The sequence below is a fragment of the Taurulus bubalis genome (genome assembly GCF_910589615.1).
Source record: "Taurulus bubalis genome assembly, chromosome: 21".
Lineage (NCBI taxonomy): Eukaryota > Metazoa > Chordata > Actinopteri > Perciformes > Cottidae > Taurulus > Taurulus bubalis.
The window spans coordinates 4,724,167-4,750,729 of NC_136609.1; the positions used below are offsets into that span (position 1 = coordinate 4,724,167).

Here is a 26,563-nt window from a genome sequence, read left to right on the forward strand (position 1 = left end):
AGCTCCTGGGCATTTCAGTTGCAGACAGCCGGCACCTTGTCTGCTCGGCCAATGGATTTGGCTGGAAATCTAAAAGGCTGTGACAAAACAGTCATTTGAGCATACTCAGGCGCAGACAGTGGCGGATTTCCTCTCTCAACTTCAAATCAGATGACAAAGAATAGGCATCGCTTTAATCTGTCAACCCACTTGAGGTGCAGTAAAACTATAAATCCCTCCCTGATCCTCAGCTCGCAGGATATTTTGACATAACACTGGATTTCTGAAAAGGCCAACTCGGGGGATATAAAGATGATGGGCAGCGAGGGGAGCTCTAACTTGGATAGACATGTCACTCCCCGCTGAGCTCAGACTGTAAGATACACTATTCTGGCTTTCCTCTGTTTCTCCTCACACGTCTGGGTCTCTATTTGCAATCATGGAAAATAATGTGATGTCCATTATCTGTATCTATGTAGATACAGATAATAGACTGCATTCCAGAATGTTTCCATGTACCAAGCCAGGGATGTGGGGCAAGCCTCACATCCTAGTTTGTGTGTAGGTGAACACCTCAAAACTCCATTATGGGTGATGTTCACGTACCGTATGTTTTCCTACAGGTTCACCCCGCCTCCAAACACACACCGACTCCCATTGCTTTCAAGAATCCATTAAAAATAGCTTGGAGACATAGTGCTGCCCGGACTAATGCTGTGTGTCATGTTTCACAATGCTTCGCCTGATGAAAACCTTTCCAACGCCTGTTGGTAAAAGGATAACGTCATAGTGGCCGTGCTGAACAGCAGTATATTTTGGAAGTTTATGCCATTTTGGACACTCTGTTTGGACACTTTGTCCATACAACAACAGCATTAAATCAGAGAGGAGTGAATTTGAATGATATTACAGGAATCAGTTGCAAATGCACAGAAATTATGACTTTGAATACATTTGGGCTGGGCAAGTAAAACTATTGACTGCATTTTGCCTGCGATTCATTTATTAGTTGACTAAAAGATTGCCCGAGATATTTTCCAAGCCAGAATGGCCAAATTGCTGGTTCCAGCTAATCAAATTAAATAAAAGAATGTACCCTACGGTTGAGTTCCTAAAATGCTACTGTGGTGGTATCAAAAGTCTGGTTGTTTGAAGAGATAATTGATCTTTAAAGAAAATACCTTGAACTGTTAGAAACCAAACTGCTCTCAATTTATCCATTGTGGCGAAACAACATAAAACTGATTGGTTAGATGTGTAGTAAACTTTATGTTTCAGGTGCTGTCCAATCTACTTGTATTTACTATTGTAGTTGTTAGGTCTAGCTAGCAATACAAAACCACCATGCACTCCTGTTGTTTAAGACACTTTTTTTTGTCTTGGAACCATCAGTGCTTGCCACAGAGATCCTTTGTTTACACCTTGCCAGCCCAAGATTGGCAAAGGTACCTGGGAAGGAACTGTAGACTGCAGGTGAACTCAGGAGGAAACACTAAGGCTACAGAGGGGAGTTTAAGAACAGCAAAGAACTGGAGAGAGAAGCTGTATCTCTATTCCATCATAGGGAATTTGAGATATCTTGCCAAATAAACTGGATAAGCTAACGGTCCTGGTGAGGAGTCAGAGAGAACATAGGGAGTGCAATGCAAAGTCTTTCACTGAGACAAGGCTGCACAAGCATATCCTGGACCCTGACGCCACCAGCACTGGCTGAGAAGAGAGCGATTAAAGATGGTACAACCCTAGACACCACAGACATGTCGAGGAACATGTCTGTAGCCCGGCATCAACACAAAACCTTTAGCGTTGGGTCTGCGTCCCTATTATCTGTCGCTGTTATTGCTGTCGCTGTTAACATTCTGCATTCTGCCGACGAGGCACAGATTTGTGACGTCACACTGTCACAGCCGAGCGGACACCCCAATGTCTTCCTGCCAATCTCTGGAGACTTTATACACAAGGCACTTGCCAGCACATCAAAAACCTCCCAAAGTTTGCCAACCCCCATCAGAGACAATAAAGACAATGCATTTACTCAATGCTGATGTCAGAGAAGTCCACATCCTTCCCCCTCTGGACAGGTCTGATCACAACCTGGTTCAGTTCTAGCCACCAAATGTCCTTTGTTCAGCGGCATTCTACGACCACCTAGTAGAACCAGGAGATGGTCACTGGTGGAACGTGAGAGATTGAGGGGATGTCTATACTTCCCAGTATACATGTGGACAATGTTTCAGCAACGACTCTAACATGTTTCCCAAACAACAAGTTCCGGATCACTGGGGACATCAAAGATCTCCTGAATAAAAGTTTATAAGTAAGGTCATAGGGAAAGGAATATGGAGGCCAGACTGCAGCAGAATGACACTGTCTTTTAGAAGAGTCGACACATGGGCCCTCTCCCATTCTCAACATGTCCCCTCCACCTCAACATCCCATATGATGAAGACCCGCAAGAGACTGACACCTTGAAAAAAATCCAGAGTAAACGGTAAAATATGGCTAATATGACAGGACAGACAGGAATGTGGGACTGAAACCTAAATCCAAACCACAGACTTTCAGTTAGAAGCTACCACAAAGCTGGGTTTAGCTGTCCCTTATTGTGTGGCTGGAGTGGAAACGCATATCCCGCTGCTTGGCTTGGCTATTGAAGATACACCATTTTTAAATGCACATAAAACAGGCACAAAAATACATGTTTATGCATACAGCACTGCTGTCCACTGATTTATTGTGCTCTACTCGAGTACAATAACTTTTTGTTTTTTTGGAGACACTGAATCATTTGAGAAAAGCCGCCGAAAAACACAGGATTGTGAGATTATCCCTCTCCTGCACTTTTTTAATCTACCATGTACTCAAGAGCTCAGTCCAAATTTAGCTCTCAGCTGTCAAAGATCTCAGCCTGACACACGCGTTAATGTGCTTCACTATCCTTCCAGAGGATACTGTCCCGCTTCCTCTTAAAACAGCCCTGTCAGCCCGCTTTCGCTGACCTCTGACCCCTGCAGGTTACGTTCAACACACTGTGCTTTTTACAGAACACACTTTGAGTCTCGAACACGGACCCGGGTGGGTAAAGTGCTCCCCACAGCCACACATGCTCATTCAAACAGAGGAGTGCAGGAAACGAGCAATTATGGAGGAGCCTTTGGCCTGATAGCAATACAGAACCATTCTGTGCTGTTATTTAAATCTTGCATCACTCTTGCTTAAAAGCACAGTTATCAGTCATAGTACAAAGCAGCTTGGTCTGACAGAGCTCTGTCCTGATGCAAGGCTACGCATTTCCTCTCTTTTAGACAAACCAGAAACATGCTTAGTTTTGCCATTATGTTAATCACAAGAGGTTATGACACATTACTCACTGTAAAAGAAAAACATGCACTGTATGCATTTGTGTGTTGTCCATGACTTAGCCCAATATTTAAGCCCAACTAATCATGATTTATAGTGTTTTGTTTTCATAATTCAAAGGAAAAAAGAAGCTATTTTGGGTGATGGTATAAATATTAACCTTTTCTCTCATCCTCTAATGGGGTGTTAGTGCACCTGCATGATTGACGGTGGAGTTGGCAGCCCTGGAAAACAAGTTCTCCATCTACGCAGATGAAAAACCAACCGCTCTGACAAGTTAATACACAGATAGGAGAAACAATCAATACCCCAAAATATAAACTACACGTCTCCCACTGATTTATGTTTTTTCTTTTTCTGTCTGAGGAGATATGAACATGCAATTTACAGAGCGAGGAGAAAACCGGACTTCAACTGGACTTCATTAACAGTTGCCAATCAAAAATATAAACATTTGTAATCAAATTGCTCCGAAGCGTCGACCACATATAATCAATTCCATAATCAAGCATTTCCAGCATGACCTCTGTGAATCATTTTGTATAACCAGCCAATCAATGCATAATAATGCAATCACAGCTGTAAGTGAGCACACAGCAGACTAAACATTATAGCTTCATTATATTCTGCTCAGGGCCGTGAACCCACGATCCTATTAAGCTACAGTATGTATACGAAGGAGTACTGTAAATTATCAGATAGATTCTTTATTGACCTCAACTGCAGAGAGAACCAGGAATTTGTTTAAAGCAGCGTCTTATTTCTATATGTATGTTCTATCTACTTTAGCAAGAAGTTCATGATACCTCAACACATCCACATTTACCCGTCAGTATAAATTAATTCAGGGATTCTGCAGGGTTCATCAAGCTAAACGTAAGACTGAATACCAAATACTTTTTAATACCACATATAATGCAACGTATTACCTGCTTCAAGATCATACTATCTAAAGTATGTAATGTTGAAATCCTGTAGTAACTATTGTTATGACTTAGGGCATCATGGAAAGAAGCCCCACCTTAGTGCTGTTCACCTCCCCGCCTGAGGGGAGGTGTTGTGACATGTGTTGCCTTGCCCAGTGCTTTTTCATTCGCTGCAGGTAATTGGACGGCTACTTAGGAGGGAACCTGTGGGGCCGGCTCTCTCTCTCCAGCTTCCAACCGGGCCATGCTGCACAAGAGGGATCCTTGGGGTGGTGGGGTTAGGAAGAGTGTCGGTAGGGGTGAGAAGCCCTTTTTGTTTAGCTGTGTTTTCTCCTGTTTTCGGGTAGGGAGATAGGTAAGACACCTGTATTTTCTTTTGTTCCTTTTGTGGTAGGGAAGTTAGATTACGTGCACAGATTGTTTTGTTTATTTTGGGCCAGGCTCACCCTGAAGAATTTATGACACCTGGTGGAAAAATAAAAGCATAATTGAACTACTCCTCTGCAGCATTGGTCCTAATTTGGGAGGTGGGGAGACCCGTCCGTATGTTGCGCTCAGGCTCCCCTAGGCCGGGCGTAACACTATATGGCTTACAGTTAATTATTATATCACTTTTTTCAGAACTCCACAGCAGTATAACAATATGTCTTCATGTTATAATTAATTTAAGTAGTGCCGCCTGGGCCTGCATATGAAAATGGATGGCTGGATTTACCAATTCTAAATTATTAATTCATTGAAGTTCATTTACTGTAGTACTTTTGACACTTGCCCATGCGGAGCTAATGAGCTCCAGTAGTGAAAGTGTTTGCTGCAGGTCAGATGGTGCTTACTGAAACTCCACAAAAAGGATGGAAGAGCATCCTGCATGAACAATCCACTTTCCCAATTCTCCCACTTTTAGTTTATAAGTGTTTATTGTCACCCAGCCCACAATCACATTTAGGGAAATATTTGTTTGTGTATCGTTGCGTATTGGCAATGTGATGAATTGAGATTTAAATGTTATATGCAAAGGAAAACACAACACCATGCTTCCATCCAAGAATCTGATAGTGATCAATAAAGAATGTATGCCACAAATAGACTTTGGAATAAAAATGCAGCAGCTGGAGCATCCAGATGGCCGTACAATGTATTCTGGTGGTCAAACCATACAACCGTAATGTCCCCTGCTCCAGTCTGACTGTCTCTCTGTCGAGAAAAAAAAAATGTAAATAGAAAGGTCCTCATCATATTCATTCATGTTCAACTTTAGTGGTGGATTTCCCTTAACCAATTAAACAATAATCCAATAACCACACAGTCAAAACCGGGGCAGTCCAGTCCTGGTTAGAAAGGCAGATATGACAAGCTGTGTTACAATGACTTCACCTTTAAATGATCATGGTGTTGAAGCAAAACACCCTGATTTTGTAATAGCGCTAGTAGGAGCCATGAAGAAAAGAGAAATCGGTGAACAATGACATTTGTTTTAACATGAATCCCAAACGCGCTGCATTCTGTTTCCTGTGAGGCCTTCAGTGAAACACGGCCTTGAAGTTCAGGGAAGACTTGCTCGGGCAAGTGAGAAATAAGACAGGGAACAACACAAAGATATACAGGAAGAGGTCAAAGAAGACAACACAGTCAGTCAACCTACCGTCCTCTGTGGGCACGTAGATGTTTAGGTAAAGGCAGTCTTCGCTCTGCTCCTGCACATAGGTTACCACTGTATCCAAGTTGGCGGTGAACCACACAGGGAGCATATCATTGAGCAAAAAGCGGTCCTCTAAGAACTGAGGACAAACCGCAGCAAACTGAGTAGCATTCCTGATTCCCGGCCAAGACATGGGTGGCTCCGGCGGCTGAAACCTCCGCTCCCCCGTTGGGGCAAGTGCATACGGGATCCCCAAATACTGTTCCACTGGACCCAGGATCTCATTTGGTAATGTGACCTTCACTCCCCGCAATTTTCCATAGTTGGTGGTGACCACTGGTTGCTGTTGGGACTGAACGGCGGCCATGCAGATGGACGCCAGTCCCATCCACAGCAGAAGGTTGGCCTTTGCTGTGGAGCGACACATCCATGAAGGGCCTCCAGGCGCTGACATGCTGCTGTTGTGCTGAGCCTGGCAGGTCGTGGTTATGGTCCACGCTCGGGTCCTCGGTGCCCACCCCTGCCCCTCCACCGAGATGCTTCCTCCTCAGGCTGCGAGCTGAATGAAGGAGCCCCAGCCAAACGAAGCAGCTTTCTCAGAACTCCCCATCCTGAGAGCCTGCATGGAGATTGGCACCTGCTGTTAAAGCCCCCTGTCCAGAACCGGAGAGATCCTAGGATGCCTTGTGGTCACCTGGGCTCCAGCTTGATGGAATATCCTAAAAGAAAAAGAAAAAAGACGAAAGGTTCAGTCCAACCATTATCCTACAATGTTTTTAACAATGGCGGTTCCCGGGATGGTACTTTTATTTTTAATCCAGTTTGAACACATAATATATTCTTTAGGTTTTCTATGAATGTCTCAACCGTTTTTGGATGAACTGAATCATTTCAAGGTTTCCAGAGGATGGATCCCAGACCTTCCTTCAGCAGCGTGACAAAACAATATCAACTGAGGACTTTAACAAGTTTTAACTTTTACTTTAACCACATCACATCATTGCCTCTGAAAAAGCCACTCTTAAACCCAAGGTTTTGGCTCTGTTTGTAAACAATGAATCCCACATGCATTTCAAAGTAAGTCACATAACTATTCATCATATACATACCTCCTTTAGGCAATATCATCGGTTTTGGTGTGAATGTTTTTAGATATGGAGACCGGGTTCACAAGCTTTCACATTTTTACAATTGGTGGCAGAGGAAAACCAAAAGCAAAGTGATTCATTAGTTGAATATGAGTTCAACATGTTTCTTAGTCCTCAACAAACACGTTTAGGGAGAATTTAATATAACTTCCATACCCCACAGGGTGCATTTAAGCCGACAGAAAGCGTTGTGGATGGGTGCACAAGGACTTGACAGACTTGTCTGTGGAACAAAGCCAGTCGTATTCTTGCTCTTGGATAGCCTAATACAAATTAGACAGTTGCACTTGTCAAAAGGCCTCTTGATTAATTACAAAGAAAAGTGAGGTGATATTCAAAATGTTTCTTTCTACGCTGTGACTTGTGTGCAGTCCTCAACTGACAATGAATGTAGTCTTCAAACAAGTATTGTGAGTGTATATGAAGCCTGATAGGTTCTATCTTCTTGCCAAACCGCTCCACTGTTGTCCAAAAAACACATCAATGAGCTCCATTGTTGCACTGGCTGACATGTTCCTTCATTACCATGAACACACACTGAAGTTTATTTTGGCTTAATGCCACATAAACCATCCTGGGCGCTTTTTCTCGTACCTGGCTTACTGAGTTAGCGGGCTAATTGTCAGGATAAGATGACGTAGGTCAGGCTTTCTCGGTTTCTCGAAGCAAGCTTAGATAAATCACCATAGCAACACATCCAAAAATTTAAACCTGCTCCCGGGCAGGCTTACTGAAATTCACTGGATAAGTTGGCCACTGCCACGGACAAAAAAGGCAGCTCCCTTCCTCATTGATGAAGGAGCGATATTAGTTATATTAGTTTTATAGGGAGAGAGTTCTTTCAGATCGCCAGGATCCATCCTTTACATCATCATGACTTCCTGTACGTGGCGATATAGTTTTTGCCGGCAAGAAATAATTTATTTACGAGAGCTTCTCGAGCCGCGGACATTGATCACCACAGGCGCAGCTGATCGCCCGTCTCAGACATAGACTATCACCGCTGCAAGCCGCTGTTCTTAAGTTTATTTAGCGCTTCAGAAACTTATGGATGTGTTGAAAGCACTTATAATTATACGACAGTGCTATTAGTACACCATACATATCATTATTGTAGAGCATGATTAAGGTGATCGTGATGAGAATACAGAGAATCACACACAATTTATTTTCACTGCTTCAATTGATTGAATTTCTGATTATGAATAATACATACATACTGATCCGCCCACACACATATTCAAACTCATATATAATACATGATTCATACGTGCATACAGTACATATATCCTCATAAGTATATATGTATTCGTAAATATAATCTGATTGATTTGGGTGATGAAGCACTTCAAATTAGCCGATACATTTTCCCAGCACTGACGCATTTAACTTGTCTGATATATTTGCGACGCTTATGTCTCGCAGCGGGCGCTGTTAAAGTTGCGTTCACAGCAACAATGTTGCAAAAACGTTGGAATATTCGCAACGCGTTTGCTGTGAATGACTACGGTATTGACTTCCTCATATGCCTTCATGATCATCTCCTGCTTCTCATTAGAGAAATAAAAAGAGGTTCCTCTGAGTTTATTTGCCATTGTACTGTTAGAACATCATGGTGTCAGTGCTCGATTATTATCCCTTCTGAAGAGGAGCGGGCGCATTTATCCAGATGACTGACGTCTGGCTAGAATTAACGAGACGTTTCAGCGCGGATCAGCCGTGAAGAAACCCAGATAGCCTGATGTCAATCATCTCGCTAATTTAAGATGGAGATTAGGACATTTGCTTGACTTTGTTTAGCCAGGTACGAGAAATAGGGCCCTGCTGTCACGAATACTCACTGGAACGCCGAATGTGGATTAATCTGCCATTAAAAATAGTCCCCAAAAAAGTAGTATTTCGTCCTGTTTCAGTACCGTTGATTATAAACAACAGCAACTAGCTGTTTTTTGTGGGGAATTTGAGGGATTTTTTTAAAAGTGAATTATAACTAGTGTGAACTGTTAATACCTAACGGTATTAACAGTAAACAGTAACCCTAACCCTAACAGTAAAAACTCAATCCGCTTTGAGCCTAATAACAATGTAGAATAATTCCAACTTTGTTTTAATGTTTTAATTATATAATTGAATCATCCTAGAACATAGGTTACCTAGAAGTATGTTTTGTATATTATGTGAAGCAACCCTTTAAAGGTTTTACTGAAAACATATGTATGTAGACGATTCAGGGGGAAAAAAAAATCTGAAAAAAAATTATATATCCATTGAGCTTTCAGACAGCTGCCAAACTAAAGTATTACTTTTCCTAAAAATAGTATGATGGTTATGAGTTCTTCATTTAATAAAATGTAGCGGCTCCAAATTGAATGCCTTTTATCTCTGTGTGAGATTTAATCTAGCATGGCCAAAATAAACACTATCGGTGCTTTGTAATGTTGTGGAATTCTCAGATACCCTGAGAAACCAAAAGTCCTCATGATATCACCCAGAGGTGGTACTCACTGTTTCTCGCAAGCCAAAAGTCAGCTGATTTACCACGGTTGTATGAACCCAGAATAAACAGTTTTTATTGAAGTTGTATTGCAATATACGGGGATATAAAGGATGACAAAAAATGACGGCAAGCAAACAACATTTAAAATGCATGTGTTCTAAAAGGTGTTTGGATCCATTAGATTAGTCTAAACTATGCTAATGTTGTGCTCCATCATCACTCAAAATAGCATCATCTAGGCATGCGTACAGTAAGGACGCTAATGTTCATACATATATTTATACACATGGTTTCATTGTCTCTATAAATGTTAAATGGACTGTATATTTATTGTGGCAACAAGTGACAACTAACATTAGCACATATAAGCTAATTTAGTTTAATCATCCGAACAACAATAACCCATAAAATTACAATTTGGAATATTTCAACAAAACAAACTACAACTACCAACAGATAGGGTCTGTTGTCAAATGGAGAAAAATAACATGAGTTAGCATAATGGAAGCTACATGTTCCAAGCTAAACATTACCTACTTGTGCTAGCCATATCCTAAAGATAGCCTACCACAGATTAGGCCTACGTTACATGAATCGTGCAACACCACTGCACAAAGTTACATAAATCTTTAGCTAATGTTGCAAAATGAATTCAGTCTGGATGTCTGACAGCTGCAAAGTGGCAAAACAGACAAAACCTTTCTAATCATTTTTGCTTTGCTAACAATGTTGTGGAGCCTGCAATGGGAAGAGAAGGGATTTTTCACGAATGCCGTAAATAAGCCCTTAAAAATATTTTTGAGGGAAAATTGGTTCTTAAATGTCTACTTCAGTTATTCCTATCTCTGAATTTTTCAGTAAAATGCCCTGAAAACTATACTGCAGATAATGTCTGCTAGGCTGGATTTGCTCTACAAAAACACACACATTATCTTTAACGCAAAAAGTAATTATAGTTTTCTACAGAGAGGTTCTACAGTCCTCAATGAGTTTGCAACATTGATTGCAAGATGCAGCACTATTCCAGGCCGTAAAATTGAAAAAAAAAATGTATTGGAGAGAGCTGACCACATTATACCACACAGCTGACTCAATTTACCAACTACTTTCATTTGTAAATCTATTCATTATTATTGTGTGGCTCAATGGAGGGCAATGTTTGTCTGTCAGTAAATCCACCACTTTGACACAGACTGAAATATCTCAACAAATGTTGGATGGATTGCCATGAAATTCAGACATTCATGGTCCCTCTATACTGACGTAGGCGATTCCCTGACTTTCCCTCTGAGGTTGACATGATTTACGTTTCAACAGCTGGATTGATTCTCATGATACACACATTTATGTTTCCCTAATTTTCATAACTTTGGTGATCCCTTAACTTTACATCTGGCGCCATCCGTTGAAAACTTTAACTTGTCTACAACGTTGTTTTTTATACCTTCAAAATACTGACTTTCCCATCAGCCTCATCTGTATTTTGTGTTCAATGCTAATTTGCAAACATTAACATATGAACACGCTGAATCAAAACACACGATAGACATTAGGCTATACTTGCTAAACATCAGGATTGTAACATTGTCATTGTTAGCAAGTAAGCATGCTGGAGTTAGCATGTCAATAAAAGTACTACTGTCTAAGTACAACCTCAAAGATGTGCTAGCGTGGCTCAAGTTTTAGCAGGCTGCTAAGCAAATACTATGTTGATTACACAATGGTTGCATATTCCACACAGATTACTTTGTCGCCACTGTTTCTGTAGTAGAGGAAAAAAATATTATTCACTTTTATATTAAATGCTAATGTTTTACTGTTCTTATGACCGTCCCGTTGAACTTGGACTGAACCGCTGTCATCTGACTCTCTTTCTGCCGAGGGGCATACTAAAACTTCTGATTTTACATACTAAGTGTGTTGATCATCACAAAGCCTGATCTGTGTACCACACTGATGTACAACTGAAATAACTTTTCCCCATCTTTTCAAGCCAAGAGTGTGGCTTCAATTTGGAAAGTCCCATGATCTTTAATAAGTGAAGCCTCTTTTTGTATGATTATACATATCTAATCATATCATGAATGTCTATTGATTTGTTGTCCTGATGCCCATAAAAACTCTGGTAAGGATTCCTGGGCAGTCGCTTGATTGTCAACTGTTGATTGATTCTGTGCAGAAGCCTATTAAATATACAAAGACAAATGTATCTTTGTAGGTCTCCCTTTATTCGGTCAACCCACCATTTACAAATCACACGTATGAAGGTTGCTCTATTGTACGCATATCATATTTTTTAATTGTTGAATAAAAACTGTAACTATCAGAAAAACTACAACATCATAAGTGACTATAAGAGAAGATGATAACGTTCAGTCCTACTCTGATGCAGGACTGGTTTTAGCCCATGCCTAACTTTGTGCAACTCTTAGAAGAGATTTTGATGTGTGGCCTCATATGTACAAATCTCCCAATACTTGCTGTACTTTGTGATAAACAAGTGTTTTGCTAACTCTTGGACTTGATTTGTGTCCATGAACAAACTTCTAATGAGCCTGTTAACAAGAACCAGTCACTGATAACCTTATAATAAATGCTTTTATGTATCTCTTCTGTTACAGTTAAATAACTATTTTGTGCAGTTTCAGTAGTAAAGATCAAAATGTGAGGAAAGTATGGATTACTATCTCTTTGTGCTTTGCATATAGCTAACAACACTTTTGAGATGCTACAAAGGTTCTGGAAGCAGGACTGAACAAAAATCACACACAATTCAAAAACTTATCTTGGGATCAAAAGAGACTCGATGTGAAGAAAAGTCAAGACCCTGATGAAAACTTTTGATTGATCTGAGTTTCACTGAAGTTATGTGATAAGATAACTTCTATAAAGCAAACATGTAGTTTGGCTTAATTGAATAATATTAGAATTGAATAATTCAGGAATCATCTGCATAAGAATGTATATGGTGCTGATATCAGAGAGAGATTTGTAAAGGACTATGGACTGATGGCTAAAGTACTCCATGGGTGTTGGAGGATTTACAGTCCCCTGCAGCCAGACAAAATGTTATTTCATAATTATTATGTAATTAGTTTGTGGTATCTTTATTAAGCACACATTTATGCAGCATGAACGCACAGTAGTGTATACGTTTAGGTAACAAAGGCCTTTTCTTTAAGACCCGTATCATTTCAGTTCATAATGCACTTTAGTCACTTAATTAGAAGGAATTAATTTAATTACCACAAACTAATTGCATGGTGGATCTGTTGCCTTTAGATCCCTGAGGGTCTGAGGACGTTGCCCATTTTGACCAGGTGCTAATCCAGTTTACTGCCAGAAAATATAATGATGGGGAGAAACAGTGACTCCTTAATCTATTCATGTTATTGTTGTTACATTTTAGATCTGCAAATACTGGAATCAGTCTACAGCATATTGAAGCTTGGAGCTGAGAGCCAAGACAGGGATTTCTCGACTGAAAGAAATATATATATATATATATATATATATATATATATATATATATTATAAATAATACTAATACCATGATTATCCTTTTGTAGTAGATTTTGTTCTTTCCTAAATTCCCAGGAAGCTTTGGTATTGAACTGCAGCATCATAAAATTTTTTTTACAATTGCCATGAGAACAAAGGAACCCCAGATCAGAACAGAACACATCTTCATTTTTGTCCCACTGTTTCTCCTTTATGTACTGATTACATTATAGAAATTTGCATATTAATAAGGGCAACTGATTTTCTTGAAAAGTGCAAAATACTATGAGCTCATATTAATACACCAAATGTAAAAAACATAAGCATGTTAACAAAAACATACAGTGTGTGTTTATTATATCATTAAATAGCTAAATTTATTGTGAGTGTATGGAAATGAAACAATATTAAGTCATACTAACATTAATGCATAGAGATATCCTAGCAACAGGAGATGAACTGCCTTTAGCAGATCATTTTGCTCGCTGTCTGAGTACAACCACAGGCTTTCCATCATTGGCTTTTTGCCTACAAAGGCGCTTACATAATGATGAAATGAACTACTATATTAAGGATATCAGCGACTGTGTTTGCAGTCGCCTCACATGGCAGCACAGAAATTGTCAGACACTCAAAGGGGTTTGCACAGGTTTATGTGCTGCTCATTTTTCACTGAGGTTATATGCTTGAAAATGTTTGTGTGATAAACTGACACAGTGTACAGTGTTGGTAATACTGTGCTGCTCCGTGATAAACGGTTCTTCCGGCGGCTCAGGCTGAATGCAGAGCGTGCTGCGTGGCTCTCCTTGGCAGATTGTGAGCGTTGTTCTCACTCTTAATGATTATAGGAGATAAGTCTCATGAATACCAATGAAGGCGCTCGCTGTCATTTGCATTTCAATCATTATAAAAAAAGATCCTGTCACAGGCACCCTCTCCTCAAAATGTCACAGACACACAGCAGCTGATAATTACCACATATACATAATGTATGTACTAGACATATATGCTGTGTTTGTGCTTTTGAAGCAGTATTTGGACTGTGATAAGGGTCAGCCTCACAAAACAACTTCAAATTTCTGCCAGGGCCACACAACTTTATAACACGGCATCTTTGCATATTTTTAAGCTGTAGTATGGACTAACACTGAATGTGTATAGAACTTGGAATGCCGATTGTTCCAACTGCCAATCATTCTGAAACTCTAATAATCCAAATAATGTCCCATTGGACCAAAAGTCCATTGGTCTGACAGCCCGTTATCCCAAAAATGAATGGCCATTGTTCAAAAGTCCCATTGCTCCAAAAAAATTAAGAATGTACACGCCCTCAAGCACGGCTAACATCTAACAAAATGATGTAATTGAACCTGCTTTATTTTCTCTTGTACAGATAAAAGGCATGACCCACTGCCTCTAATTACTTCTGCCTTCGTTGGTTTGGTTGGTTGGGTTGGTTGGGTTTCAACATGAGGAGTGAACCTGGTTAGATTAAGAATATCAGGATGAGCCAATCAGTAGTGCAGGTCACGCCTTCACCATAGCAGGAAGAAACAGATTGTCACCAGGAAGGTCCAATGATGTCATGCAAATGGCTAATTATTACAAATTAGCCATATACTTCTTTTCGTTGTGGGAAGAGTGTGTGTTTTTGAGGCAATGGGCCTTTAGAACAATAGCAGTTTGTTTTCAGGGTAACGGGCTGTCGGATGAATGGGCTTCCGGATGAATGGGCTTCCGGTTCGGAACGGGCAGTCGGAACAACGGCTTGGCACCTACAGAAGGCATTCCTGCATTAATGGTGTATGCTGGCGAGTGTCTGCACAGCCAAAGTGACTTCACACCTTTAAAAACAGCCCTTATGTGAGCTCTGTGCGGCATGTTTTCACTTATCCGTGCACATCCGACATTTTCGAACGATGCAAGAAAATTGAGAACTTTGGGGAGCTTTATGAATTTGCATGCACGCTTCCTTTGTCCAATTCTCACCAATTCTTAATTTCTTCATACTATTATGAGAGGGTGATGACATTTCTTGAAAAACGACATAACCGTTCTATTTAACGTTGGCATATGGTCACATTTTTAAACGGAACAGCTTGAATAGGTCTATAAAAAGACCCTGGGTTAAAATAGGTAACTGTATAGCATACTGGCCGATTACAGTGTGTCCATGACATAGTTTGTGACATGGTTATGTACTAAAATAAGTCAACGCATTAACTTTCACATGGGACATGGACAACGGTATCCTGGGTGAAAGTCCAGTTTGTTTGACCCAACCATCCATCCCTGACCTCCACCCTCGTAAAGGTAACAACATACGTAAATGTGACCTTTACGGATGTTTATGTTTTTCAGTCGCTTCCAGCTTTAGTGGTTGCTCACAGCAATTCATGTTCTTCAAGCCAATCGTAGCAGTTTTTTGACAGCACACAATTCATGGCTCATGATGAAACCTAATGGGTGCATTCAACTGCCTTTCAAAACATAACTTTAACAAGCTACAATGACTTTAAGAAGAAAAAAACATTGCACATCCCTCGAGAAATGAACAACCTTGTTAAGCTAAGTATGTACATGGTGTGAATACGCTGTTAATAAGACACTTGCATGCTGCATGTTCGCCTTAATGTCCCACCAGCGGTGCATCAAGAGGCCCGAGTGGACCCAAACAGAACCCAGCGTGTGATATGCACAGGCTCTCAATAACCTTTAGGTCTACTGAAACATGTTGGCAAAACCATTTAGTGTCCCAACATGGAGGCAGGCAGAATCACAACTGAGCGAACATTAGGGTTCCTAAGAGGTTTACTTAACGTGTCCTCCCATAAGAGGTGGCACTTTTTAATGGTATGTCCCTGGATGAGTCATTGACATTGACAAAAACGATCAATACAAACTTTGTTAAATGGTCTGGTCTGGAGTAAAATTCCACGCTATGCCTTTCACATGCAACTCATTCAGTAAAAAAATGCTATTGAAATATTTTAAATGTCTTACTTGAAAAATGTCTTAATTCTGTCAGATTCAGTGCAGCATACTGTCCACAATACAGATAAATGCTGGTTGAGAAATGAATGTGTGGGATGCATGACATCTTACTGTGCAGTAATCCCTCGTCTGCTTACATCAAATACAATATATTTACTGTACAGTAGATAGTCCAGAAAGGCCAGCACCATATTACACAGCTATTGCTATTTCTACCTGTTAGTCATATGTTTGTGTGCATAAGGTTTAAACAGATCAGCAAACAACTGCCTACTCAGCATATGCATGTCATCACTGTCAGGTGAATATGTTGATGCTCCATGATGGAAGGCCTGCAGGGGAAATGACAAGATTATGGAAGCAGATGCACAGAGAGCAAAATTACAAATTAAAGGTTTTTTGTTGTGCATTAAAATTGCAAAATCTTGGGCAGATTCAGCTCCAGTTTTTCATTTTGACCACAAATGACTTCCCTTTTGTCCATTTAAAAAGAGGCAACAGGGAGGAGTCAGTGGAGTTACAAATGAAAATAAGATTTAAGGAAAAAACGTGTGTATTTTAGAGGCACCCGTTCTCATTTAAGATTGTTCTCCGACAAAACAATAAAACCAATTTCCTGCATTTGTACCGTGACATGTTCCAGGAATCCTCAATGTTATTTGGAACAGGCAGGAGGAGTGGATTATGGAATGATGTTGTACATCATTTTAACAGACATTTCATCCTGGGTGAACTGTGCAGTTTGGTGAAAACAAGAAGAAAAGGATTGAACGAGGATGGCTGTTTGATTGGCACGCGACCAAATGTGCATTCAGATTCCTGGAAGTTAGACATGTCGAGCTCTCAGTCCATCAAACAACAACAACTGGCTTAGAACTACCACGATCTTCAAATGTCTCGTACAGCCTCCCTGGAGTGAGCCTCACACCTGCCCGGCCATTTTTCCCCTCTCTGCTAAAGATGGCGATGGAATGAAGGCAACCGTTGCTTTACAGAATGAGTCAATGCTCAGTTAATATGATGCTCTTTAGTAATATTTCATATCAGAGATCAATGTATTATCAGTTATTAACCCCTCGTGCAATAGCAGTGCAGACCTGAGCAGGTTTAAAATGCATGAGATTACTTTTTCCCAGGAAACTCTCTCTCTCACACACACACACACACGCACACACTCTGGACTCTGTCACGTCATCTTGGAGCAGCTAGAACACACACAAGGTCATCCATACCGCGTTAAACCAGCATCCTGAGTGAAGCCCCAGCTCACGATGCACTGAATGCCACCCAGTATGAAGCACACATAAATCACAGCATTAGCAGAGCCCCCCCCCCTTTCCCCAAATTCCACATCCAGATATCTACACCACCATCTTGTGGCTGCTCGGATGGCGGTGCGCACGGAGCTGCAGCAGGTCCGTGCGTCTCTGCTGCAGCTCGTCCTCACGCGCACGTCTTGTGGTAAAAAGAGAGAACCAACCCGCAGGTGTGAAACGGGTTGAAACGCTCCGCCGTGTGGAGGGGAAGCACTTTGTGTCCGTCCGCGGGCACTAAAGTTAACCGAGCTGTTGCTTTGGCACCGAGTTGGCCAAAGCTCTGCGTGTGTGTGTGTGTGTGTGTGTGTGTGTGTGTGTGTGTGTGTGTGTGTGTGTGTGTGTGTGTGTGTGTGTGTGTGTGTGTGTGTGTGTGTGTGTGTGTGTGCTCAATCACTGGTTTACATAATTAATAAAAAGCCTGGTGTTTGACTCGTGATCAGCTGGTTGCAACCATTCATTCTTTTATCGACATTTACAGATGAACACATCTCCAGCTGGAGTCGGAGGAAAGTGCGCAAGAATCAGCCTGCGCTGCTGCTGTGTTCACGCCAAACACACATTATGCCCGTTCTCATAATGTTTCTCTAAGAAGTTGTGGTTGTCAGAATGACTGTGATCCAGCTGGTGTGGTCAGTGAATGTCCGTGGATGAATTCCTGGTGGATTATGCGCCTTTGTGAAACTGAAGCGCGTCCGGACAAGCCGTGAGAGGAGGAAGAGGAGGAGGGATCAGCGCCTAAAAACACATACATACACCCGCTTGTCTCTAAATGTTGTCTGTTTTCCTGCTGGAGTAAATAAGGCTCAGCGTCGCATCCCGGCGGCGGCACACTTACCTCAGCCGTCTCACTCTTTTACGTAAGTCCCGACTTTAGGCAAAACACACGCCACATAAGGGGGGGAAACAATTAAGTCCACCTCCAGCCTCCTGCTTTGCAAATCCAAAGTAAGAAGCGCAGTCCCGACGGGCTGAAGGCAGCCGGCTGTACGTCCTGTGCGCGCGGAGAGAGATGCGGCTTTATGAGGAGAGAGATGCTTCAATGAGTCACTGCAGAGGCTCTGAAACGGTGCTGAATCTAATTGCTCTCATAGAGCAGTGTACTGCGAGGACAAGATTAGTGTTAGAGAAACCAGGTCTCTCTATCGCTCTCTCTCTCTCCCCTCTCTCTCTCTCTCTCCCCCCTCTCTCTCTTTCTCTCTCTCTCCCTCCCTCTCTTGCCATTGGACTACACCGCCTGAAATTTACTAAGCCTGCAGCCAATAGATTGCCGCATTCTCTCAATCACCCTTAACCAGCCGCTGTGTGGTGGCAGCTCTGGCATGGAGCATGCAACATGGCAGCGGCTGCTCCTGTGGCTCCTGAGGGTCCTGAGAGCAACACCACACAAACACCAGGGACTCTTAATTTACTGGGACGTAAAGAAAAGTTAATACAGAAGGGCCCCAGGTGGGGCCCTCATTACCCATCAGTCCCTCTAAAATGATTTTGTTCTTGCATTTTAACCTTTGTGTCTTTACTTCCTCAATGATAATGTGTTTTTCTTCAAATGTTTTTCCTAACTTTTCATCCAACTTCATTAAAAATAACTGTGAGGAGCATTTCACTGTTTGAATTTCCAACTGATGCCTCTATATCATTACATTAGAAATTCCATTATTAGTCCCGCAGTGAGGAAATTTGCAGGATTACAGCAGCAAACCGGTAAAGTGCACACAAGAGACAGTTTTAACCAAACATCTTAACTGTACTGGTCTTACAGAAATATTGTAATAAGTCAAACACAACGTACTGTTACAGTTAAGATGTTTGGATGTGGTCAGAAATGTTCTGAACACATTCATATCAGTTAATATTTTGAAAACCGGATGTTGGGTCCCGTGACTCCTTCCGCCCGTTTGAATATTTTTCACGTCAGATTCTGCACTTGATGTGACCTCAGAGATCCGAGTGTCTGCTGATGATCGCAGTGGTTTACTGCACTAGATGGAGTTTATCACACACTTTCACAAACAACCCGACTCAGAGAAGACCGGAGCCGGCGTGAAGGAGGCTGTTACCGACGGCCTGACGGCGACGCCAAGCCTCTGAAGACCGAGCCCCGAGCCTCCCGGTGCGGCCGGTGCTCCGGTGCGGCCGGTCCTCCCGGTGCGACCGACTCTCGGGCTCCCGGTGCGGCCGGTACCCCGGTGCTCGCCTCCCGGTGCGACCGACTCTCGGGCTCCCGGTGCGGCCGGCGCCCGGCCCAGGCCGGCCGGCTCTCACTGGCCGGCTCTCACTGGCCTCACCCTGCCCCTCTTTTCTTTTTTCTCGGCAGAGTTTAAAAATTAAAATATGCTTAAATAAAACAAGAACACAAGAACACAAACACACAATTATAAACGTATTTGTAATACGTCAAACACAAAACATAAAAACAATAAAACAAAAATACGTGTTTAATCAACCTATACATGTATAATCAACATACGTGTTTAATCAACCTATACATGTATAATCAACGTATGTGTATTACGTCAAACACAAACATAATCAGGGAGGAGATACGTTTCTGATCAAACGTAATTGGGAATGCGTATTAGTTCTGGGGGAACGTAATTTTTAGGAGACAGGGTTGGATTAAAGTGACCAAAGTGAGTGAAGTGTTTTTTGTTGTGGTCTACTGCGAGCTCTGGCTGTGCCGCCTGACAGGAGCAGGAAGGACGGACTTGCGGTACCTGAGCTACATAAGTAAACAAAACCACTGGTGAGAAAATTGGCTATTTCTATACTTATTCTTAATGCTGTCATTGGGGCCACCGGGTCGGATTCAGCAAAATCAGAAGAAATCCTGCAGGGGCCACTGGAGGGACCAGAACCAGGACCAGTCTGTGTCTGACCCAGCTGCAGTAAAATGCAAGGTTGTCTAAAGGGAATCTGGTGCTCGGAAATACTGATGCTTTTGTTCACAGGGACTGCATATCACACCCACAAACTGAGCTTCCACATTTCATGAAAGTGACAAAATGAACCCTTTTGTTTGGAATCCAGACTGCTGTGCAAGTCTGTGAAAGAGAAAGTAGTGTTGAGTAAAAAGTCCTCTCAACACCGATCACAGATATGGAGCAGACAGAAAATCTATTGTGTTTAACCACGTTTTACAGCTGGAGTCTTACAGCCCAAACAAAAGTAATTTTCTTTAGCGGACTTCAATAACAATGTCCTTCCACTCCCTGTGAAGTAAATCTATAGGCTTCTGTATGCAATTCACATACACATTGTATTTGATCTCAAGAAAGAGATACTCATAATCCACAGATGATATTCTTTCCCTTCAACAGCCTGCAGTTAAATTTAGATAATGATAAAATGCTGGAAATGGATGCTAAAGCTTTTAAAGTTGCGATAGGATTTGCTATGATATCAAGGTCAAGTTCATTTCAAATCAACATGAAACAAATAATCAATGTTCCTCATCCTGATGTGAGTGAAGACAGACCTACAGCCGGCCTGCACAGTGGAGTCTGAGCTGGAGGATCAGACGGGCTGAGAGCTTTGAAATCGTCATCATTTATTCCCTCGCCCCACATCATAAGCCTCAGCGGTCGGGGGTATCCTCCTCGCCTCTGAAGTGTATATCAGCCTCAGTCAGCAGCTCGTCCCAGATCCACTGGGTGACTTTCAGAAGACTGATGATGGGACGTCGCTGCTGCCCGGGCGAAGCCAAATCAAACGTTCAGCAGCGTTACGAATCCACCTGCAACATGCGGCCGTGGCCATCAGAGCCCGACACATGTGACCTTTCTCCTCCTGTATTAGCATGTAGCTGCACGGCGGAGCCGTCGGTGAGGATTTCATCATCAAAGCAACACCCAGAGTGGAAGTTTCAGGAGAAGTATTGTAAATATGCTTCAACTGTCTTCCAGATTGTTGGTGTAAAATGTCATAAAATAAGGCAATTATTTACCGGTGCGATATAAAAATGTAAATTAACGTCATTAATTGACAATAAAATGCATAGTCTCCAGTTATCTCATTCATTATTTTCTTTGTTTTGAAAATGGAAACATCCCCTCAGTCGCTAGCAAAATGCATGTAGACTTATTTAAGTTAATCAAGCTAATAAATGAGGTTATGAATAATGTGAACGATAGGAGGCGACTATGGCTCAGTGTTAGTGCAGGGTCGTCCTTCTATCAGAGGATCGGCGGTTCGATCCCTGGCTCCTCTCGTCCATGTCGATGTGTCCTTCAGCCCAAATGGCTCCACAGGCTGTTCCTGTGAATGATGACTTAGTCCTGGTGAGCAGTGTATTTATACTTTGTTGCAAAATTCCATCAAACAGCATTTTGTAGCGCAACTCTGTGTTACCATGACAATAAATGGCCCTTGTAACCTGTGCACCTGTGCTGTAATACTGACTATACAAATGTGTACATACTGTTTTTGTAGCAGCACCACCATGCAGAAACCTACATCAGGTCTCGAGGGGAAACATTTTTCAAAGGTGTTAGGAAAGTATAGCATTTTACACCGAAATGTCAATGTTCTATTTTAAATACACAAGAAACTTCATAGCTTCAGAATTATACAAAAACCTAAAGAATATATATGAATGACCCAGCCCTTTAATATCTTAAATGTATGTATTTTTTAAAGTGTGGTTAAATTGACTTTTCAGTGCTAGTTCAATTAACTCAACAGTTTAAAACAACCAAGCTGCTTTCATGTCCATGTAACTAAATAAGTAAAGGAAAGCAGCTGGCTGAAGTACACTGATCGTAAATCCCTAGTCCCATAAACACTGGATCCTATTTCCCATAATGCAACTAAACGCCCACATCCTTCAAATTACACTCTTTCAGTTCGTAACGCAGTCTTTTTGATATAACCCTGATGACATCACTAGTTAGACTTGATAAAGCATCGGAGACACAAAGAGACATGCGTGTTGCAGTCAGCAGCGTGGGCCGCTCCGTCACATCTGTGCAGTGTAAATGCAGCTGTGGGTTGAGTACATGTGGATGGATAGCGTGCGCTCTTGCAGAATGAAGAAACTGTCAAACCTGTGGACTTATAGCAGCGCCACAAGATGAGGGCAAGAAGTGTGGCGTTTAATACTTCACAGAGGACAAGCTCGCCTCTGATGATTTAAACAAACAGTGGCAGTAACCGCATGCAGAGAGACAGAGATCTGAGACGGCGAGGACTCCTCTTTTCCTCTGTGTTTAAGCACAGACAATTCCTGTCGCCTCGGGGTAGCAAACAGATACATAAAGGCAGTAAAGGGGCCGCTGAGGCATGACGATGGGATTCTTCAGGAGCAGTTCGCTCTCTGGTGTTGACGCGTGAAGGCGAGGACAAGGCCTCTTCAGTGAACACTTAGCATTGTCACTGTGTTGATGCAATAGAGGCAGGGCTAGTGGCTTAATTTTCCTGCATTTTTTCTTTAACCATGACCTTTAAAGGAGCATTCAGTGACCTGTCTCTTCCCACAAAATGGTTATCCTCTGCTGTTCAGTGCTGCTGAGACTTCAGACTTCAACAGTGAACAGACAGTGAAGCTAACGCAGACGTGTCTTAAACTGCTTTTTTTCCAATGGTCATCAGGGCCCTCTTCTGGTTGCACAAAGCAGTCTGAAGTCTATGAGAAAATTACCCTACTCCTAACTTGAACTATTCAGTTAGTAAACATTGCAAACATGACTATGGTCAAATAGACTATAACGCATTGTATGCTTTAGGGCGGGGCTACCTTGAGATTGACAAGTCGCTACTACAGCGATGTTCGGTCTTTGAGTTGTCTGGGTTTTCGTCTGAGAACTGTATCCCTTTCACATTGTGTTTTCACTTCATGAAACTTAATTATAACATTTTTGGTTACCTAAAAATGAGTTATTCAGCGTTCAATTGTACTTAGCTCCTCCCTTTTGTGTCTCTTCTGGTTGAGAAAAACATGCCGATAATCTAAATGATAAACTTGAGTCCACAAAGCAATGGTTTACTTATATACCGTTTATCTATGAAACACCTTTCAACCTTCCACTTAAATGAGATATTTGTGTGCATTAGAAATATTTGTGGTGCTAATTCTATTATAGGTCATAGTGAAGGCATATCAAGTCCCACTGTAACCTCTCATGTCTGTGTTGTTTCACTATTGACTGTGAAATGCTTCCACTAAGTAAAAACACATTATGTAAGTTAGAATTGTGTTTTTTCTCGAAATGTGCCATTTGTTTTCCTTGTTATTTGTCTCCAAACAGATCAGCAACTGCATATAGCTCAACCTCAAGATATCTATATTATGACACATGACCGGACTGCAATTATAACCAGATCAATGAATTAATGGCTCCGGTTTTAACTGCTTGGACTCAATGATTTGGCCTCTCAGAGTTAGATAAATATAGGATTTGACCATATGCCAAAGCCTTACAGTTTACCACAGTGATTTACATTTGTATTAGTCATCTAGATTATTATTAGTTAGCACACAGATAAGTCAGCAAGTCATAAATTAAGCTAGAGACATTCACCAACACCTCAGCTCCCCATCTCCATCTCAGCAGAGTTATTGCTGGCTAACATCAAAGTGTAAATAATCATAGACGAACAAATGGAAAGGTACTAATATAAAGGCTATAAAGGCAAATGGAAACGTACTAGTATAAAGGCTCAGATGTATATAGTCCATTAGAGCAACCTCCTGATAAAAATGTTCTGGACTGAAATGATGAGTGAGCTGCTTCAGCCACATACAGTGAAGGGCTGAGGCTCTCAACGCAAACATGACTGCCACTATGGTGAATGGACTGCATTTATATATCACCTATTTCCAAAGCACTTTAAAATATGCCCATTTACAATCACTTACCCATCAGCGGCAGTGAGCCGTCATGCAACTGCCCATCAGGAGAAAATTGTGTTCCATGTCTTGCTCAAGGACTCTTTAACATGTAGAAAAGAGGAGCTGGTGTTTGAACGAGCCGAGCTCTGTTTCTAACTCCAGTAATGGAATTGGTACTTCTGTGGATACAGTGATATATATTGCTATGAAAGAGAACCGCGCTTAACAGCATGTGCAATCTAGACGTACATGGATGAAATGGCAAAGGGATTCACACTCAATATTTACAGATAAAGAAACTGAAATCACAGTAAGGTAAATAGAGAAGGTGTCTTCAAAAATAGATTCCTCAGGAGTATAAGTGTAAGACAATGTTATGCATTGCATAATTACAGTACTTCATAAGTACAGTGTGATGCATTTGAGTCATCACATTTGTCATAGCATTAGTGTTAAATCCAGACACTCAATACAGTATAAAAGCAAATGAAATCAAGGCAGGTATTCAAATGATGAGCAAATGTTACAGGCTGGCATGGAAGGCTGGTCCATAATCAAGAAAACAAGGAGGTGAAATACCTGTAGGCTACTACAATATCACAGGTGTTTAATTCAGCATGAAGTATGTTCCAAAGCAGTAAGTAAATCAGTAGAACAAACGTTGTCGTTGAGTGTCAACAATCTCTGGGGCTATTTAGAGCCAACAGAGTGAGCAACAGGAGGGAGTATGCAATGTGTGCAATTGGAAGGCTTAATGTAAAACATCTGTGCTGAAGGTATTGCCCCATTGACAGTTGCTTAACATCAAGTGACGAAAATTAAAGTAGTAGAAGTAGACTCTCAAAAAGAAGGCAAGAAGTAGACTCTCAAATGCAAGGCAAGTACCACATGACAGTGGTAATGCTGTTTTAATTTGTTTATATATAATTATTTTTGTAATAATTGTTTTATTTGTATAATCCTTTATTAACCATTGTTATAAGGCACAAGTGTAAAGAGATAATATGACTCTAAAGCTGAAAAATGTAATCTACAATTTTTGAAAACATAACCAAATTTTGTATTATCGTTTTTTGAGTGGTCTGTCACACCTTTCACCAAGATTACAAAAATGGGACTGAGAAATGACTTCATACTGCAGATAAAGCTTCATGGGGTGTGTGCAAATGAAAAATGACCATTACGACATAACATTTTTTGTTTATGTTTTATGAATTTTAAAAATATATTTACACAATAAACATGTTCAGAAATAGAAAACAGACCCGGGCTGGTGGGGATGGCTGTGCTAGAGCAGGCCTGGCTCTTTGCCTGGTTTCATGCGGCTCTTACGTTCATATTGAAGTTTGTGTTTTTTCTTTTTTTTTAATCTTTTTATTGATTTTGCAAATACTATAGACAGAGAGGTAGGACAGGATAACATCGACCAGGAATTTCCAAAAGGGACTGAACTTCGCAAGCACAAATTGGTCACTTTGAAAAGTCAGGCAGAAAAGCAGATACAGTTTTTCCAAAAATCTACAAAGCACTCAGAGACCGTAGCGCTTGCATCGTATCAACTGGCTTGGAATATTGCACGGGCTAAAAAGCCATACAATGAAGCAGAGTTTGTTAAAAAATGCCTCAGTGGCGTTGTTGAAATCTTGTCTCCTGAAAACGACAAACTAAAATGAATGGTATTAGACGTCCAACTGTCCCGCCACACTGTTGAACAGAGAATACCAGACATTATCAGATCTGTGAACGGGCTTGTGGGGCTGTGCAAAGCTGACCAAACATTTCCCGAGTTTTGGAATTTCCACTGCATCATCCACAGGGAGCAACCTGTGTCTAAATAATTGAATTTAAACGATGTCATGAAGCCTGTGATGGAAATTGTCAACTACATCCGCACACATGTGCTTAACCACAGGCAATTCAAGAATCTCATCGCTGAGCTGGACCAAGGGCTTCCAGGTGACCTGCCGCTGCACTGCACTGTGAGGTGGCTGTCAAAAGGCGAGGTACTCTCTCGCTTCTTTGAGCTTTTGGATGCCGTGAAACTGTTCATGGAAGAGAAGGACAAGGACTATCCCGAGCTCTCGGACATCAAGTGGATTATGGATCTGGCCTTTTTGGTCGACATGCTGTGTCACTTGGACAGACTGAACCTGACCCTGCAGGGTAAGTTGAAAATGCTGCTTGACCTGGTGCAAAGTGTGTTTGCGTTTGTCAACAAACTGAAGCTGTTCAAGGCGCATATTCAAAAGGGAGATTTAATACATTTTCCCCCGCTAAAAGCCAGCGGGCAAGTCACCAGCGCCGCCCTGAATAAGAGCCAGATATGCAACACTGATTGAAAACCTGCACGAAAGCTTTGTGACCCGGTTCCACGATC

At 41.5% G+C, this 26,563-nt stretch overlaps 1 protein-coding gene across 4 annotated transcripts in view; it reads right to left on the reverse strand.

Moving 5' to 3' along the window:
* nlgn4xa (neuroligin 4 X-linked a) overlaps positions 1–6,358 on the reverse strand; it is a gene marked incomplete at both ends in the record, with an annotated part of 81,944 nt that extends 75,586 nt beyond the window's left edge. For 2 of the 4 annotated variants that reach the window (XM_079236953.1, XM_079236952.1), the window contains one exon: positions 5,908–6,358. In XM_079236953.1, the coding sequence (XP_079093079.1) occupies positions 5,908–6,358 (451 nt within the window). Of the gene's footprint in view, positions 1–5,867 lie in introns of all 4 variants that reach the window. The other 2 variants (XM_079236955.1, XM_079236954.1) reach the window with 2 other exon arrangements.
* Positions 6,359–26,563: the final 20,205 nt, after the last annotated feature.